We start from the raw sequence: 16,915 nt of genomic DNA, 5'->3' as shown, positions 1-16,915 counted from the left end.
GCGGCTCCAGGTCCCTCGCCTCTGTCCACAGAAGGGAAGGAGCTGTGGTGGCAGAAGGAGAGAGCCTGGAACTAGATGGTATTTAAGGTCCATTCTATGATTGTATGAACCTGCTGTCTCAAACTACAGTAAGGCTGAAGCCATGGCAAAGCCCTGCTCGTGGCTCCCCATTCAGGGAAGCCATTCCAGGTGGGCAGGACAGGCAGTGTGGATTTTTGCAAGGAAGGTCACCTCCTTTTGAGGAGACACAGTGCAGTGGTGGCTGTCGTGGCTTACAAACTCTGTGCTGACTTCTTTATTTTTAAAATTAGAATCTTCCCCCATGTTTTAAATATTTGCCTGTGTTAAATTTCTCTACTTTAAAAAAATATATATCCCATCTGTGGATTTCTGGAGTGAAATGCACTGAGAACCTCCAGTCCCTCCTCCTCCTCTTGCACACACGCACACAGACACACAGAGCAGCTCTGTCAAATACTGGCTTGGTATTTCCCATGATGTTTCCTCCAACACAGAAAGGGAAAAATACATCAGCACAATCAGCCCCAGCTGAGTTGCTCAGCAACACTTCCCAAAAGTGAAGATCCTTGGAGCTGAAAGACAAGGTGGATAAAAATTACCCACCAGGAAAAAAAGACAAAAATTTTTAAAAATTTAAAATTATATACTCTATATTTATATTTCTTTCAGGGTACTTGTACCTCAGCTGTTCAACCCCCAAGCACACATGCTGCCTCTGCTGTTTCCTCTTGCCAGCCTTAGAAAAGGGGTTGGATTACACCTCCCTCTTCCCTCCCCTTTCCCACCCCAAAACCTGCATGTTGCAACAGTGCCTTTCAGACCAGGAACACGGCTGTGGGTGAGCAAGTGTCTTCCTCCAGTTAAGAACAAAGACATTATTTTTTTTATTTACAAAAAAAGGAGAAAAAAGTTTCCACACAAAAGCACTACAATGATAACTCCCTTTGGTAAAAAGTGTAATAAATGTCTCCATCGGTCTGTCTGTCGGTACTAATTCTCAAGCCACCTGGTACTATGGTACACAAGAAGCTAGTACAGTTATGCTAGCACATCAAGCATAATTCCTTTAATTAAAAAAAAAACAAAAAGCAAACAAAACAAACCAAAAAGGAAAAAAAAAAAAACCAAAAAAATTGACAATTTGTACATTTATTTACAAAAAAGGAGGGGAACATGTTAAAATCGTGTTGTTCTCTGCTGTGTGTGTGTACGTACATGTGTGTGAAAAGCTGGTGCATGGCACTAGGAGAGACTAGTAAACAAGCAGGTACAAAAAATAAAACAAAACAAAACAAAAAAAAAAAACAACCAAAAACCCCAAATAAAAATAAAACAGTTCCACTGGCACTAGAAAGGACAGACCGATCTGCACAGGGTGAGTCCAGCCTGGGAGGGAGGGGAGGGAGCGGGAGGAGCCCGGGGTCTGCCGCCCCCTGGCCCCAGCGCCGGAGCCCGCAAGGAGAGGAGAATCCGGTGGCCACAGGCACCTGGGGATTTTGGGGACACACCCAAGCGGCTCCGGTGGTGGTGGAGAGCATCCCATCCCATCCCCTCCCTCGCCGCTCAGGGGAGTCAAAGCCTCAACGCTGCTGGTGTGTACGAGCTCGTGGTGTTTTCTCTGGGATGGCTCAGTTCAGAGAAGGGTCCTTCCTGCCCCAGAAAGGGCCGGCAGCCCGCGGCCCCGGGCGGAGATCCGCGGCCCCGGGGGGGAATCCCGCCGCCAGGGGCGGGTTGTACCAGCCACGCCCTAGTCAAGTGGCCATGTCACGGAGATACAGAGAGGGGAGAAAGGATCTCCCTCCTTCCCTGGATGCGCGCACACACACACATCTCCCGGGCTCTGCCCTCGCCCCGGGGGACTCTCTTAGGGTGTCTTGAATATCGTGCCGTATTTGACGCGGTACTTGTTGATGCTGACAAAGTGCAGGGTCTCTGTGTCACACGTGGTGGTGCAGGGCACCAAGCCCTCCAAGCCTTCACCCATGAGCCACTTGTTTGTCTCGGCTGCCATTTCGCGGGGCACGTGCTCCTTGGTCCATTTGTCCACCCAGGCCTGGAAGCGCTGGTGCAGCCGCTTGCTCACCCTCTCGTGGGACTGCAGAAACAGGGAGAGAGGTTAGGGAAAGGCAGCTTTGGGCCCCAAACTGCAGCATAACACAAAGCTTGGCTACTGGTTGGCATGGGCAAGGGGATCAAACACAGGGCGAATTCTCTGGAGAAAGCTCTGATTAGATCACCTGGGTCTCCTCTCCAAGAAAATTTGTGGCAAAATGAGCTCAGAAAGACAAAAAAGTTTACGCTCTTTGTTTAACACAGCAGTTCACGGGCTGGGAACACAGAACATATCCAGTGGGAGCCTGAAAGTTGCATGCCCAGCTCAGAGTGAGTCCCTTCTGCCCAAAAGATGCTGCTGCCCCCTCTGGTAGTGGCCAGGAGCAGGCAAGTCCTGCTCTTCCCAACCCTCGGGGTCTGCCTCCAGTCCCCAGAGGGGGACACAGGCACAAAAGAGCAAGTTCAACATGCTGGGGGCACAATTGCTACAAAAAATTAACACCCAGTCTGGGTTTAACAGGTTCAAAAAGTTCTGACTTAACAAAAACATCAGGAGAGGAAGAACTGTGCACTTTTTTGGGTAAGAGCAGCTGCCTAAGGAATGTAAAATCCAGGACACATGGTATAAAGCTATGGCTACAGTCATAATTGAAAACAGCCAATATAATTAAAACTCTAGATTAAACCTTACAGATTTTATTATTTGTTTGTTTTCCTCCCAGAGACTGACTGCTTTGGGGTGTTAACTGCTAAATCCAATAGATTTGTTTCCAAAATCCAATGTAGCTTCTACAGCTCCCTCAGTGTATTCCAGTAACCCAAGGCTAAGCTGCACACTACATATTTAGCACTTCAAGAATTTATGTTCAGATTCTCTGTGAAGAGCACTGGCACACAGTATCCTGCTTATAAGCTTACATTTCCTTGAGGTTTGTGCCAGTTGAATGAGAGAGAGGGAATTCAATCAAAATCCTCAGTACCAGCATCTCAGAGTCACTACACTGCAATAAAATGCTCTCATCTGATGTGGATGCAAAGTTTAAGAGAATTACTTTACAACTAATGAAGTAAAGCCACTATCTGTATCTCATCAGCAAGAAACATGGTAAGTAATTGTTTTATAGATCTAAATATGTGATGAAAGTAGATGGAAATTCCCATAAGATGAGAAAAGGAGAGTGTCAAAGCATCCAGATGACAGATCAGTTTCCACCAGTGCAATCCTCCTAAATTTCACCCATCTGGAATCAAAAGCTCTATTCCTCTTGAAACCCAAACCTTTACAGCTTCCCAAACAGCTGGAAAGGCAGTGCTTCCTTCCCCTAAATGCCAGGAAAGAGCAGCAGCCCAGGCCGTTCTCTGGCTGCCTCCTACCTGCTGAGCTCGCAGCAGCGCAGTCCTCCTGTACATGTAATCCTCTGACTTGATCACGTACACCATCTTATAGGAGTTCAGCTTGAATTTACACTCCAGCTTGTCCAGGCTCTCCACGTTCTCCATGGACTTCTTACTGTTCCCCTCCTTCCCTTCCTTCTCCTGCTGCTCCCGACCACGCTGACACTTGCGGATCCGCCTCAGATTCCTGCAAAGCAGAGAGCCCCTCTTGGAACCCCTGGCACTGCAAAGCTGCCTGTGGGTGGTTGGACAGGGCTTGGAATAACCTGATCTAGAGGGAGGTGTCTCTGCTCAAGGAGTGCAGGGGGTGGGATGAGATGAGCTTGGAGGCCTTTCCCAGCACAGCCTGGCCACTCACCTGGGCAGGAAGACGGGTTTCTGGGCCAGGTGCTCGCGGAGCTCGGGGGAGGTAGAGTCAGAGTTGACGTACCGCTCCACGTAGTCAGACCAGCGCTGGAAGCAAGCACACAGCACACATCAGCCACTGCCCTCCCACCAAACAACGTGAGGGGGCTGAGCAGGAGGCTAAGCTGCAAGTCATGCAGAAAAACACAATATCCCTCCTGAGGGCTCCGGCATCTTGTTCCCAAAAAGGCAGGTACAATGTTTCTTTACGTGGTTGTAAGTGTTTTCTGATACAAAATAAACCAAGAAAGATTTGCTTGCTCAAATCACTAGAAGCTTTATGGCATGTCCTTGGTGTTTCTTTGTCTTCTGCTAACGGACCACGCCACCAGTCAACTGGACACTCTGGTCCAGAGCAACCCTGACCATCACAGTCAGCTCTCTGGAGAAGCTGCCCTTACCTCTGCTTCCACAGGGTCATCTGAGTTTTCCTCTTCTGTGTCCAGCAGTTCAATGGTTAACTGAACTTGACCTCTGCTCTGAATGAACATCAGCTATTAAAAAAAAGCAGAAGGAACTTCAGTAAGGGGAGGTTTGAAATAGAAACAAACACCTTCACTCCTCACTGGGGCAATGAAGCAAGTTGGCAGTTCTGAAAGGAAACCTTCTTGAGCCCCCAAAGTAAGTTTGAGGGCATGGGAAGAGATATTAAACACTCAGGCTTCTATCCAAAGTACTTCTCTGGCTCAGAAAGGGCCTGACCACTTCCTGCCTCTTCAGCAAAGGCAGTATGGGTTTGATTAGCACAGGTTTATTAGCAATGCATGCAGGCAGCAGTGATTTAATGCCCAGTCAGTAGTGGCAGATCTCCCAACAGTCGACAAAACTGAGACACCAGAGAAATGGGAGTTTCAGCTGACAAAAGCAGTGGCAGCCAAGCAGTCAGTATGATACAGCCCAAAGCTGCTGTAAAGCACAGGGGATATTCATTGCTGTTTCAGGAAACATTCCTCCTTGAAACTTCATTTCTGAGAGGCCCTCACAGAAGCATTAACCTATATCCCAAAGGCTGGCAGCACGTGCGCTGGTTTTGGCTGGGATGGAGTTAATTTTCTTCATTTTTGAGTGCCTAAAGAAGACTCTTTTTAAAAGGATCAGTGCTTCTCCCTTCTTAAAAGGGTTCAGAGCCTGGCTTTACCTTGAAGCAGTTCTCCTCGGACATGAGCTGCTCGGCTTTGCGCTGGTACGCGGCCTCCAGGAGCGTGCGCGAGGACTGCGAGGCCAGCAGGCCCCCGGTGGCCCCGTTGCTGTTCTCTGACAGGTACAGGTCTGTCACCTGCACACAGATCTCATCGCTCACGATGTGCTGCAGCTGCAAACAGGAGCAACAGGGGAGTCAGGGAGGCTGCTGCACCCCCATCGAATAGAATAAAATAAAGGTGTAATAATGGGAGTGAGCGCCAGCAAAAAACCCTTCACTTCTTCCACTTGAGTATCTGATACTATGTGAAAAAAACACAGTATCTTCAGAAAAATTAGCAGGTGGCAAAGCACAGCGACTCAGAAAAAAACTCCATACAAAGAACATTCTGAGCAGCAGCAGGGGAGGAAGGGCCACAGCTCCGTGACACAGCGTGTCCTCTCCTCACCAAGGGGCTGCTGCTGTGTCTGAGGAGAGGGGTGGGAGGTTTAAGATCAAATCTGTATTTTGTGCAAGTTTAAAAATCAAAAGTCTCCCAACTGTCTTCTGAATTCAGTTAATCTCTGGACTGAAGGGCTTCTGAAGAGCAGCTCTACCCTTCTGAAAGAGGAAAGCCCTTTCAAGTTATTCCACTTCCAGCCCCTTGTGTCTGTTTTTGTTCTTTATGCTACAAAAAGGCACAAGAGTTTTTCCTTTGCTCACACATTGTTCCTACCAATCCAACAGAAGGACTGGAGTCTAACAGCCAAAATGAGCTACTCCAGCAGCCAGATAAAAGAGACAAGCTTTTTCTAAAAAGTGTGCACTCCTACAGCACTGATGGAAAGGAAAGGAACCATTTAGATGTCTTTTTTTTTTCCCCCAAAGCCAAAGCAAGATTAGCTCTAGACATGCTTTGAATACTTATATCCTAAAACATCTGGAAAACAAAGACAGCTCCATAGAGGATATTCTCAATAATTTAAACAGATCAGAAATCACCTTCTATCATTTCTCTACTATGAAGGTTAGAGAGCTGGGTGAAGAAAAGCCCCGAATTTACCTGCTTACCCCTGAAACTCCCCATGCAGGCACACAACACAGCCTGCAGTGCCAGCCTGGGTTCTCCCTGCAGCAAACCCCCTGCCTGCTTCCTCTGCCCCACCCAGCAGCCAGGCCTCGCTGGCAGGCACCTGTCTCACGATGCTCTGGATCAGCTTGTCCATGGTGAAGGCGATGTAGGCGTGGATGGTGAACATCTCGCGCAGGGAGTCCTCGTACTGCGACGAGTCCATGTTCCCGTCCAGCAGGTTGCGCACCATGTCCAGGAAGGCCGGGTAATAATCCTCAACATCGATGTCCACTGCAACAGGAGAGAAGGGGAGAGATGGGCACGCCACCCCAGGAAGGGCTGCTCTGAGTTTTGGTTCTCAGGTGACCTGCTTAAGCTGAAGAATTGCTTAAACTTGTCTTTTATGGACATAAATAAGTCCTTTTAAGCCCACGGGTTATTTTCTAATCGCTTGCTTTCTACCTCTAGCCTCCTCCACGAGCTTTTTGTTTCTGAAAGCTTTTACTTAGGGAACTTGAGGATATGCAAGTGTACAAAGAAAGCTCTTATGAAATAACTGCCGTGTATTATCGTATTCCAAGTTCCATGTTCCCCACATCTTCCCATCTCCCCAGGGATAATAACAGAGCCTATCTTCAAGGGTCACTGCTGTCACCACACTACAAACAGAAGCACCTTTTCCCCCCCAGCCTCCCAGCAGAAGTCACTCACTGGGCTCCTTCAGTCGCAGCTGGATGGCAGGGCTGTCACTCTTGTCTCTCTTTATGCCCAGCACTTCCCTCTCCCACTCCCGCTCCCGCGTCTCCTCCTCGATCTGCCGCTCGGCCTGGGTGCAGATCCGCAGCAGCCGCAGGCACAGGATCTGGTGCAGCCTCATGAAGATGTACCAGTTGCTGTTCACATAGAAGAGGTTGTACACCTCATCCATGCCCCGCAGCTTCTGGGCTGTCGTGTTGTTGAACATCAGCTTGGTTTTGGGAGGACTACCCCCAACGCCGTTGTGCTTTTTTGCGGCCCCGGTAGCTTCGTCCACATCCATTTCCTCCTCTTCTTCCTCTTCCACATCCGAGAGTTCACCTCGCTGAGCAAACAGCAGGTCTGGAATGAAGTGATACATGATCTGCTTGATTTTGTACTTGTCCTCTTTCTGGATTCCCGTCTGCCGCTTCACGTGGTGGATGATGAGAGAGGCAGCGTCTTCCAGGATCTGCTTGTCTTCGTAGGCTAGTGAGAGGTGTGGGCCTGTGGGGACTCCAGCATTGTCTTCTGAAGCCTGTTCTTGCCTCTACAAAGGAGAAACAGCATAAAAAAAAAATCAGCCTAAACAATCCCTGTCCGCCACCTGAGAGCCTGGTGAAAGCTCTCCCTGTGCAACAGATTTCCTCCCTCACCAAGCTGTGAGCAACAGGAGCTGAAACTGCACTAGCAAAGTACATAAGCTCTAGGGAAGGAAACTATTTGTGATCATCTCACCTCATCATAGATGCTTTCAATCTCATTGAGGAGACTCTTTGACCTTAGGACCTTGGTGTCATTCTGCTTGAAGTTGATGCCCTGGTGGTCCAAGGATTTCAGGTAATACTTCTCATTCTGCTCTCGCCAGACTTTATTAAATCCTCTCTGAGCTTCTCGCCACTCTTCCTCTTTCATCTTTAACCTTGGATCAAGAAAACAAAGGTGAGCTAAGAGGTGAGCATATAAGAAAAATCTCTGCCCATGGTCCTTGGTGAGTGTTGCCAAAAACTGAACTCCCAACGAAATGGGCATGGATCAAAGATATGCCACGGAAAAGAGCTTTCCAGGAGGTGCTCCCTGGACACACTCTTCTGGAGAAACCACTCTGGGTTTCTTTCACATTTAGGTAAAACCACGCAGGAACAAAGCCCCAGGAGAGGAAATAAAGGAACAGGGAAGGGAAAAAAGCTGTCCCTGGTCTCTCAGAAATGCCCAGGAAGCTCCACCTGTGAAACAGAGGCAGCTGAGTTTGGACAATGAACAAAGCATGGACACCTGAATATTCTGGGAATGCACTCCTGAACCTTGACTCAGCACCCCAAGTAAAGCACCCCTGATTCAGTCCAAGAAGGGTAGGGAAACTGGGCCTTGCAGGTATCCTGGGAAGGCTGTTACATCCAGCTCCAGAAAGCTCCAGAACTCCAACAAAACACGGGACCAGAAGTCCCACAGAGATAAAACAGCATGTGCTGCTTACACATCTCCTCGACTTTCCCTAAGGAGCTGCAGCATCCACTCCCTTTTAACTGAGGAAGGGGAGGCTGACAACAGAAACAGCACTGGGAACCTGAGGACAGCAGAGACACCATGATCTGGACACACAGGATTTGGAAAGGGATCACATTTAGCCCTGGAACAACAGTTGCCTTATCTTACACACAGTGCTGACACCAGGGAAGAAAAAAGTCTAAGAGGAGACAACAAAAGCTCTATATCCTTCCAGCTGAGCTGTAAGGATTTTGTTTAAGGAGGGCAATTTCCTCTAGGTGATTATTACGGAATACACCAACTGTCCAGCATATAAATGAACCTCTCAATTTCACAGAACAATAGAATCACAGAATGGTTTGGTTGAGAAGAGACCTTACAGCTCATCTTGTTCCGCCCCCTGCCATGGGCAGGGACACCTTCCACTGCACCATGTTGCTCCAAGCTCTGCCCAACACAGCCATGAACACTTCCAGGGGTGCTGCAGCCACAACCCTTTTTGTGGAGGGGACACTTTTCCATACATCTGGACAGCACACAGCGCATTTCCCTGTGGAAGGGAGCCTGGGCAGGGTGCTGGGGCAATCAGTACCTTTTCAGCACAATGGGAACGGCCACGGAGGGGTTCTTGCGCAGCCCATCGATGATGTCAGCTGCTTTGTCAGCATATATCCTCTGGAGAGCCTTGCGGTGGATCACCTCCGAGGTGCCCCCCAGGGTGTTGTCCAGGCGGAATTTGGCCTGCTCCTCCGCAGACAAGCGTGACAGCTTCTTCTGGATTGCCTCGAGAACGCGGATGGTTGCCAGGTTGGTCTCCAAGACAACATCCAGCTGGAGAGAACAGTGCATTAGCAGTGGCGTTTGAATAGACAAAACATGATCCTTCACGGAGGCAAACATTCAAGTGACACCAAACAAGAAGCTGTGCCTGTTTAACAAGGTGTACTCGAGCACTTTGGTGCTCAGCTGCTCTAAAATAATCCAATTAGATTTCATCTGCTACCTAAATAATACTGTGTAAGAATTTAAAAGCTACCAGAATGATACTGTTCGGAAATTACATCTTCTAGCTGGGAATAGAACATAACTGACAGTTACTCTACAAAGGACGTGCCAAATCTGTGCAGATTCAGGTAACTGCCCAGCTAACTTCCATTTCCAGTCAAAATGTCAGTCATTTAAAATCCTGAACATACTGCTTTGCAGATGATTACAGGGGAAGAATGCACGTTCTCCTGCACTACGTGGGCAGGAAGAATGGAAAAGATGCAACAATTCCATGCAATTCCATGCTGGCTATTCAACAATTTCATGTGGAGCGGGATGAACGAAAAGCTCCACACAAAAACTGAGGGGCAGGGGTGGCAGCTGAGTGGTTATGCAGCCAGTGCTTCTTGCCTGAAGAGAAAACAAGCTTTAATGCCAAAAACCAGATGGCAGACACAATAAAAGATACAGAATTGAAGGTATCATTCCATCAAGCTCACTAACTCTTCACAGAACAGAACTTTCCCAGATATGAACAAAGAAAAAGCAATTTACCTCAAAACGCTCATCCTCACACCTGTAGATGTGCTCTTCATATTGTGTCTTCTTGGAGCTCACAAATGTGGAATCTTCAGACCAGGAGGGGAAGGAGACCCAGGTGTCATTCAAAACCTTTGAGGGAGGCAGAGAGAGAACAAGAGTCGTGGTCAGTGTTCAAGGAGATCACATCTGATCAGCTTCAAGACCTGTCTGCTGATGGAACAATGTAGTTCTCAGCTGGAAAACGTGTGTGCCCCTTCCAAAGCCTAGCATTCACAAGGCAACCCCAAACAGCCAGGCAGCCTGAAAAATTCATAGCCTGGAACTGTGAAGAAAACACTTGTGAGAGAAGAGGAAAATAGAGGTGAAAGGAGCTTTTCTGTTACTTTGGATTAGTCAGCTGCAACCAGCTGGTTCCCCATGTGTGATTCATCATCTACACTGTGTGGTCACCACAGCAGACCTGACTGTTACAGAGGACACAGTTGCTGCCTCCAAATAAGGCTAATTGAAAGTACAAAACCATACCCCACCACCTCTCCGAGTGACAAAACAGCTCAGCACCTGCAGCTTTCAATACAGGAGCAGAACATTAAAAAGCAAACTAACAACCAACCAACTAACAACAACCTCAAAGAGCTGAAGGCAAATAAAACAATGATTTTGGCAGGCAGTCTTGAAAGCCAGGTCCAGTTTCCATAAACCCAAAGCCTGAACAACTGAGTCATTAGATTCTCACCGAGAAAAAAGTTTGTAACTGCATCACACAAGAAGCTTTTGAGAGACGTGTTAAGACATGGATTAAAAATTTAGCATTTCAGGGTGAAAGAAAGATGCATCTGAGGGAATACAAGGGAGAATTTGTCTACAGAAAACATGATTTTCTTTTCAAATTGGCCTAGAGACAGCTCTGAAAGCAGGCTAACTGGGAATTTAGGTAAAAAGGTAGCAATAATCCTGAATTACATACTACCTTGAAAAGGACCTCTGAGATCACATTAAGACCACACAGAGAACCAGTTCTGTCATCTCCTACTTAAGTTTGCAATCTTAATGTTCCTTTCACAAGTTGTACTATGTAACACATCATAAATAAAATGTGGGAGCATTAGGTATGTCAGTAATTAACCATCAGAGCTATTTAGTAAGATTTTCTCCAGCTGCCCCTCAACACTCCATGGAAACCTTTCACAAAGGCTGCTGGAGAAGAGCTGATGTCAACCATGAAAACCACGTGGCTACCACAACTCCCAGCCAGCTTCCAGCATCACCCAATTCCTAGATTAACGCCTCACCCTGTGCAAGAGCTTGTGGATATGATCCAGGTGTTTATGGGAGTGCCACCAGGAATTCCTGAGGTGTGCTCCCCTGGGGCTGCCACACGCACCGCAGCGATCCCGAGCCAGGATGCTGTGCCCACACATGCCTGGGTGCAGGAGCAGCATGGAGCAGTGTGCATCAGCGCCTGCCTGGCCCCAGCTCCATGCTCACCAGCACCAGACACGCCCTGACATCCCCAGGAACCTTTCCAACACTGCTCCAATGCTTTAAAAGGGCAGGGAAGAGCCTTCCTCTGTGGCACAGCTCCTGCCTTACCTCTTTGCAGAGCGGAGTTCGCCCCGTGCACTTGGGCTGCTGGTAGCTCTTGGGCAAGGCTCGGTAGCTGGAGCCCAGCCTCTTGCAGGAGGCATAGTCAATCTCCATGGCAATCCCCTCAGTAGCCCGTTCCTTGGGATATGTCTCCATGTGAACAGACTCCTTATAGCCCAGAAAGTTTTTAAACCAAGTGAACAGTTCTGGGAATTTCCTAAAATAAAAGGAACAAAGTGAAAAACGAGCTAAGCAGAACGCTAGGCCAGAAATGGTTACTACAGACACCTCTCCAAATTGTGAATCTGGTTAAAAGCCCCTCTCTGCTCAACCCCACTTCCACAGAGCCTGATCAAATGGGAAGCAAGCACCTGCTGTTGATCAGGTGGGGGATATGTCTCTTGGTACAACTGAGGTGCTTGAGAATTAGTGATGAGGAGGGACCAGCTATCAAAGTTTTGACTACAGGGACAGCATCCCTGGCACATCTGGGTCTGCCCAAAACACCCTGGTAGTGAACTCAGGTCAGATTCTTCATTTTTTGAACCTTAAATCAGACCTTTCTTTTCCAGAGGCAGCAAAATCAAACCAAAAGGCAATTCTGTAGCTACACTACAGTGCCAAGCAATTGCTTGAACCAGACTTCATAGAGAAGCATAAATCAAGAAGCCTTTGCCTGCAAGGCCCAAGTTCACCTGTTTGCAAAAGTTTCCTGAAAAATTTATTCATCTAAAATACAGTATTTGTTCAAGTTCTCTTATCTCATGCAAAGCTCCAGCAATAGGATGAACTGAACCTGTTACAAATTGAATCACTAGACATTCATTCCTTTTTCATTATATGGCAAAAGATAATGTCCAACTCCAGAATAAAAAAACCCTGTATTAGATCTTTCCCTCTAGTTAGGAGCACAGGCAGTAGAATAGAAAATTTTCTTGTCAAGTATTGCACCTTTTCTACCAGGCATCCTGCTGATGCCGGACTAATTCCAGAGGACCTACAGTGCTAGTGGAAGTTCCTTAAAGCAGTTTCTCTGCACAGTAGCTACTGTAAATGGGGTCCTGAACCCAATTTATGGTGCTACTGCCTTCTCCCTTGGAACCAGCAATTCAGTGCCCAGGCAAAAGGATCCTGCTGCCCCAAGTTGATGAGAGGATATCTGCTGGTTTTAACCAACTAGTAGAGATGTTTTGTACACTACTAACAATCATGGAAGTCACAAATTCTTAATTAAAGTACAGAGTTCCTTAACGTTTTTGGCTTTGTGACAGAATTCAGCTGCTTTTTGGAAACTTGAGTGAATTTATATCAGCACTCTGCTTTTTTGGGGGGACATTTCTTATGTAAATCTTTTTTCAAATGATTTCAGAGCAAGAAACTCCAATAACAGGCTGCTAATAATTTTGTTTGCCCTACTGGAAAGGGAAGGCACACAGCAAACAACACCTGTACTGCTCCTGCCTGTCAGGACACAGCTGGGAATGTCTCTGGGATAAGGAATAGGAAAAGGCAGTTCAGGAGACCATGAAGGTGAGTGTTTCTTTCTTGGCTCCACAACAGAGACAGGGCAGTAAAAGGGGCTGCACTTACCCCAGGAATGGGGAAACCAGCTGCACGAGCTCGGCCCGGGAGATCACCTCCTGGTTGAAAATAACCAGGCAGCGCAGGAAGTTCTCGTACGCCTCCGTGCTGCGCAGAGCTTTGCGGACCTGAGGGAGGGAGACAGGACAAGAGGAGCTGTCAGGGTGAGACTAAGCAGGGAGAGGTCTGGATTTGACACTGTTTCCCACTGAGGCACACAGATCTTTAAGTGAGTTGACCAGAGAGGTCTTAGTCTGTAGGCTAATAGGGCCAGACCAACTGGTACTGATGGAGCCATCCCCACAATGGGATCCCCTGCAATGTCAGCACAGGGCCATTACCCTAAGAAAGGACTTGGAAGTGAAGAACTAATTTCTTCAAAGAACCCTGTGATAGCTGGTTTACAAAACACTGGAGTAATGGATAACATCAGCACCACAAAGCCACCCAGGGGCTTTTAAACTCCAGAGGGTATTTCAAGTAGGGAGTGGGGGGGTATGAAACCCATGCCCTGGGGAACTCCTCTCCAGCTTCGATTATCATAGACAACCCTCCTTCTGTAACCCCAATCTTCACAGAATGAGGAAGCCAAACTATTCATCCCAACACCATTACCTTTCCCACAAGAACAGTTGGATCTACACATCAGACTGAGATCTATCATTAAGTTATTCATCATTATGGTTATAATTCCACAGCGGGGATTTCTAGATTTACTCATGTTAACACCTACACATCCTCCGAGCACTAAATTGATTCCCAGTTACCATTAGCTGGTCCCCATCATGCTGCAGAATTCACCAGACCAGCAGGGAGCAACCAAGACTGTCATCAATGCATGAATATTGCTTTAAAGGATGGTTTAAGTTCATTCCATACTCCCCTCTGAGCTATAAGGCACTGTACGGACATCTCAGAGAAGACACCAAGGTACCACTTGGAAACATCCCATATCTCCTTCACTTGATCTGTGTGCTAAACCAGCAACAGGTAACAACTGTGCAATTAATTACATTAACCTCTGAGGGGAAATTTCAAAAAAACCCAGCCCAATGTAAATATGAATCAGGTGCTTTGTAAACTGAGCTCCCCCACTGCAGCCAGCTGGCTGTGGATGGGTACAAGCTGTGCCGACACAGCAAGACACTCCATGCACATCATCAGCTGCACAGGGATTTTATAAAGGGGAAAACAATTTGGAGTGTGGGTTACAGGAAAAAAATTCCCATTCCCTCAGATAAACTGCAGCAGCAGCAGGTAGAAAGCTGGAGAAGGTGCTTTGGGGAAAAGATATGTGTAAAAAATATTGAAATTTTTAAAAACCTCAATGGATCCGACTTCGAGGTTGCAGGGTACATCCGAAATCAAGCTAGGAAATGTTATCAGGGCGATGTAAATCTCACACACTTCACTGTGATAAAAATCCAGATGTGTATACAGGAAGGACATACATCAAGGACATGCAGCATCTGCATCCTGCCTCTCACCTTCTCAAAGAAGAGAGATTCTGTCCCCACACCATGTTTGCTGGCTTCTGCCAAAGACTGGTCTTTCAAACCAAGCAGCTTTGGTTTCTTCTGTTGTCGAAAAAAGAAAGGTAATTAAAAATAAAAGGGGTGTTCAGCAAGTTGAGACAATCTCATTATCTCTCACACATGAGCCACCAGCTCCCTGACCCCACCATGTGCTTCCCATTAAAAGAAAGGTGGCTTTTTTTGAAGGAAAGTCTATTAAAACATGTGCTACAAGTTAATTTACTGAATGCTAATAAGTAGCATGCCACTCCAAATATTTGTAATACATTGTTGCACCCTTTCCTGTAACTAGCTGATTGTTTCAATCACACAACAGCATATCTTACTCGGATAACTAGTTTGGAAAACTGCCAGAATAAATGATTTTCCTATCACTCATCCAGTTCTGCAAGTCTTACACCTCCCCAGAATGACATTTTTTTTTCTCTCTTACATTCTACTGCAAGATGCTTTATTTTCCCCACCCTTGGAAAAGCTGAAAGTTGCCTCCAAAACGTGCTTTATTTTGGAGCCCTCCATTTGAAGGAGAGGAAAAAGAGCAGAAGGGGACTTAAATGGTACAATTATGCTTGCTAATGCTTATCATGGCAAAGGAAGATATACTGGCTACAAAAAAAGCAGGCAAATTTATCCTTCATGCACAAACACGAAGCCACCTGGCCACAGGACAATTTCTGTTGCACTACAAAGCCTCAGTGCTCTCACAAATTGTGCGTCATTTGAAAAGGGCAAACGCTGCTGAGAGAATAATCATTTATCATTGTATTAAAAGCTTTATCACAGGAAAGATGAGCAAACATGATTCTACTGCATCTGCTCCAAGTTCTACTACAACAAAGCTTTCAGGCACATCTTTTCAGCTGTCTTTTCCTACGTGCCTCAGGAACATTTGCTACAAATATTGGACAAATTTATTCTGTGGCATTACTGAGACTTTTGTCTCCACACTCCACAACTCCCCCTCATTAAACACTGCTAAGAAAACAACATCTTTCTAATAAAGTGATGAAAACTCTGTTTCCCCAAGCCATTAAAGTAATAAGTCCCACCCTCAGGAACAGATACCAGCAACAGTTTGCAAAGACTCCTGCTTGGAAACAAAGACTTCAGAAAGCTTTAAAGACAAACATTATTTTCCATGTTCTCAAGCTGCAGCCCGTGCCACAAAGCTCACAAGGACCTAGAAAACATCCTGCTGTGGGACAAAGAGGGAGCAGCACAGGCTCTTACCTTCACAGGAGGGGTTGCTCCAGTGCCCGAGTGCCGCCGGATCTGGCAGCCATTCTGGTTGGGTCTCTGCTGCTTGTTGTTGAGCTGTGGCTTCTTCACTGTGCCCCCGTGGTCATTCCTGACCGACTCCACTTTCTCTGCAGTTGTCTTACTTAACAGCTTGTTCACAGACAAACACATAAGAGCATTAGGGCTGCATTTCACACAGAATGTCACAGAATGGTCTAGGTTGGAAGGGACCTTTAAGATCATTCAGTTTCAATGCCATGGTCAGGGACAACTTTCACTATTACAAGCTGCTCAGAGCTCCATCTGACCTGCCCTGGAAAACTTCCAGGGATGTGGCAGCCACAGCTTCTCAGGGTAGCCTGTAGCAGTCTTACCACTCTCACAGGGAAGAATTTTTTTCTAATAGCTAATCTAAACCTACTCTTTTTCAGTTTGAAACCACTCCCCCTTGTCCTGTCACTCCATGACCCTGTAAAGAGTCTCTCCATCTTTCTTTGAGGCTATATCCAGGTACTAGAAGGTCACAGTTAGGTGACCCCTGAGCCTTCTCCTTTCCAGGCAGAACAATCCTAATTCTCTCAGCCTTTCCTTACAGGAGATGTGCTTCATCCCTCTGATCATTCATGCTCTAGACTTGCTCTGAGAGATCAATGTCCTTCCTGTGCTGGGGACCCCAAAGCTGGATGCAGCAGTCCAGGGGGGGTCTACTGCTCCTCCTACCTCTAGATTTTACTGCAGATTTTGCAACACCAACTTCAAACAATCCCTTTAAGCAAAGGAATTGCATCTAAAATATGTTATTTAAGAGACAAGTTATAGCCAGAAAACAGTCTCCATCCCGACCTCCTTCCTTCACCCCAAGAAAGCAAACAGCAAAAGCACATTTTTCTGAACACTGCCCTAGCTATTTCATCCTATCTCCAAGGGTACTCACCACAGAGCTGTTGGCATCAGGCAGGAATTGCCCAAATTCTGAGAGAAGATCCTCCTGGTTCTTGAAAAGTCGAGCCACCTGGGCATAGACCTCCTGCTCTGTCAGAGCTGGTGTGTAGTTCCCTCCTGCCTCCTTGGCATTACGCTGCTCTTTCTGCCAGAGGAAAGAGGAGAAGTGTCAGAAAAAAGGAAAAAACTATTCAAGTGACAAAGGAAAAATAA

General features: G+C 46.9%; 2 protein-coding genes across 4 annotated transcripts in view; one reads left to right on the top strand and one right to left on the bottom strand.

Annotated features, from left to right (window-relative positions):
• The window catches only part of LOC306808144 (uncharacterized protein), a 31,286-nt gene extending 27,411 nt beyond the window's left edge, over nt 1-3,875 (top strand). Inside the window, exon 14 of the mRNA XM_079318371.1 lies at nt 3,866-3,875. The gene's annotated coding sequence lies outside the window, so the exon portion shown is untranslated. The remainder of the gene's footprint in view (nt 1-3,865) is intronic.
• SIN3A (SIN3 transcription regulator family member A) overlaps nt 1,155-16,915 on the bottom strand; it is a 30,397-nt gene continuing 14,636 nt past the window's right edge. For all 3 annotated transcript variants that reach the window (XM_079318364.1, XM_079318365.1, XM_079318363.1), the window contains exons 7-21: nt 16,695-16,847; nt 15,752-15,910; nt 14,474-14,563; nt 12,996-13,114; nt 11,412-11,622; nt 9,831-9,947; nt 8,881-9,119; nt 7,539-7,722; nt 6,777-7,350; nt 6,187-6,356; nt 5,012-5,185; nt 4,275-4,367; nt 3,827-3,921; nt 3,448-3,655; nt 1,155-2,116 (exon numbers count right to left, since the gene is read on the bottom strand). In XM_079318364.1, the coding sequence (XP_079174490.1) occupies nt 1,886-2,116; nt 3,448-3,655; nt 3,827-3,921; nt 4,275-4,367; nt 5,012-5,185; nt 6,187-6,356; nt 6,777-7,350; nt 7,539-7,722; nt 8,881-9,119; nt 9,831-9,947; nt 11,412-11,622; nt 12,996-13,114; nt 14,474-14,563; nt 15,752-15,910; nt 16,695-16,847 (2,817 nt within the window). In that variant the 3' untranslated portion in view covers nt 1,155-1,885. The remainder of the gene's footprint in view (nt 2,117-3,447; nt 3,656-3,826; nt 3,922-4,274; nt 4,368-5,011; nt 5,186-6,186; nt 6,357-6,776; nt 7,351-7,538; nt 7,723-8,880; nt 9,120-9,830; nt 9,948-11,411; nt 11,623-12,995; nt 13,115-14,473; nt 14,564-15,751; nt 15,911-16,694; nt 16,848-16,915) is intronic.

Source organism: Erithacus rubecula, assembly GCF_903797595.1.
Source record: "Erithacus rubecula genome assembly, chromosome: 14".
Classification (NCBI taxonomy): Eukaryota; Metazoa; Chordata; class Aves; order Passeriformes; family Muscicapidae; genus Erithacus; species Erithacus rubecula.
Note: the sequence above shows the minus strand (reverse complement) of the source record. Positions and strands in the feature narration are given on the sequence as shown.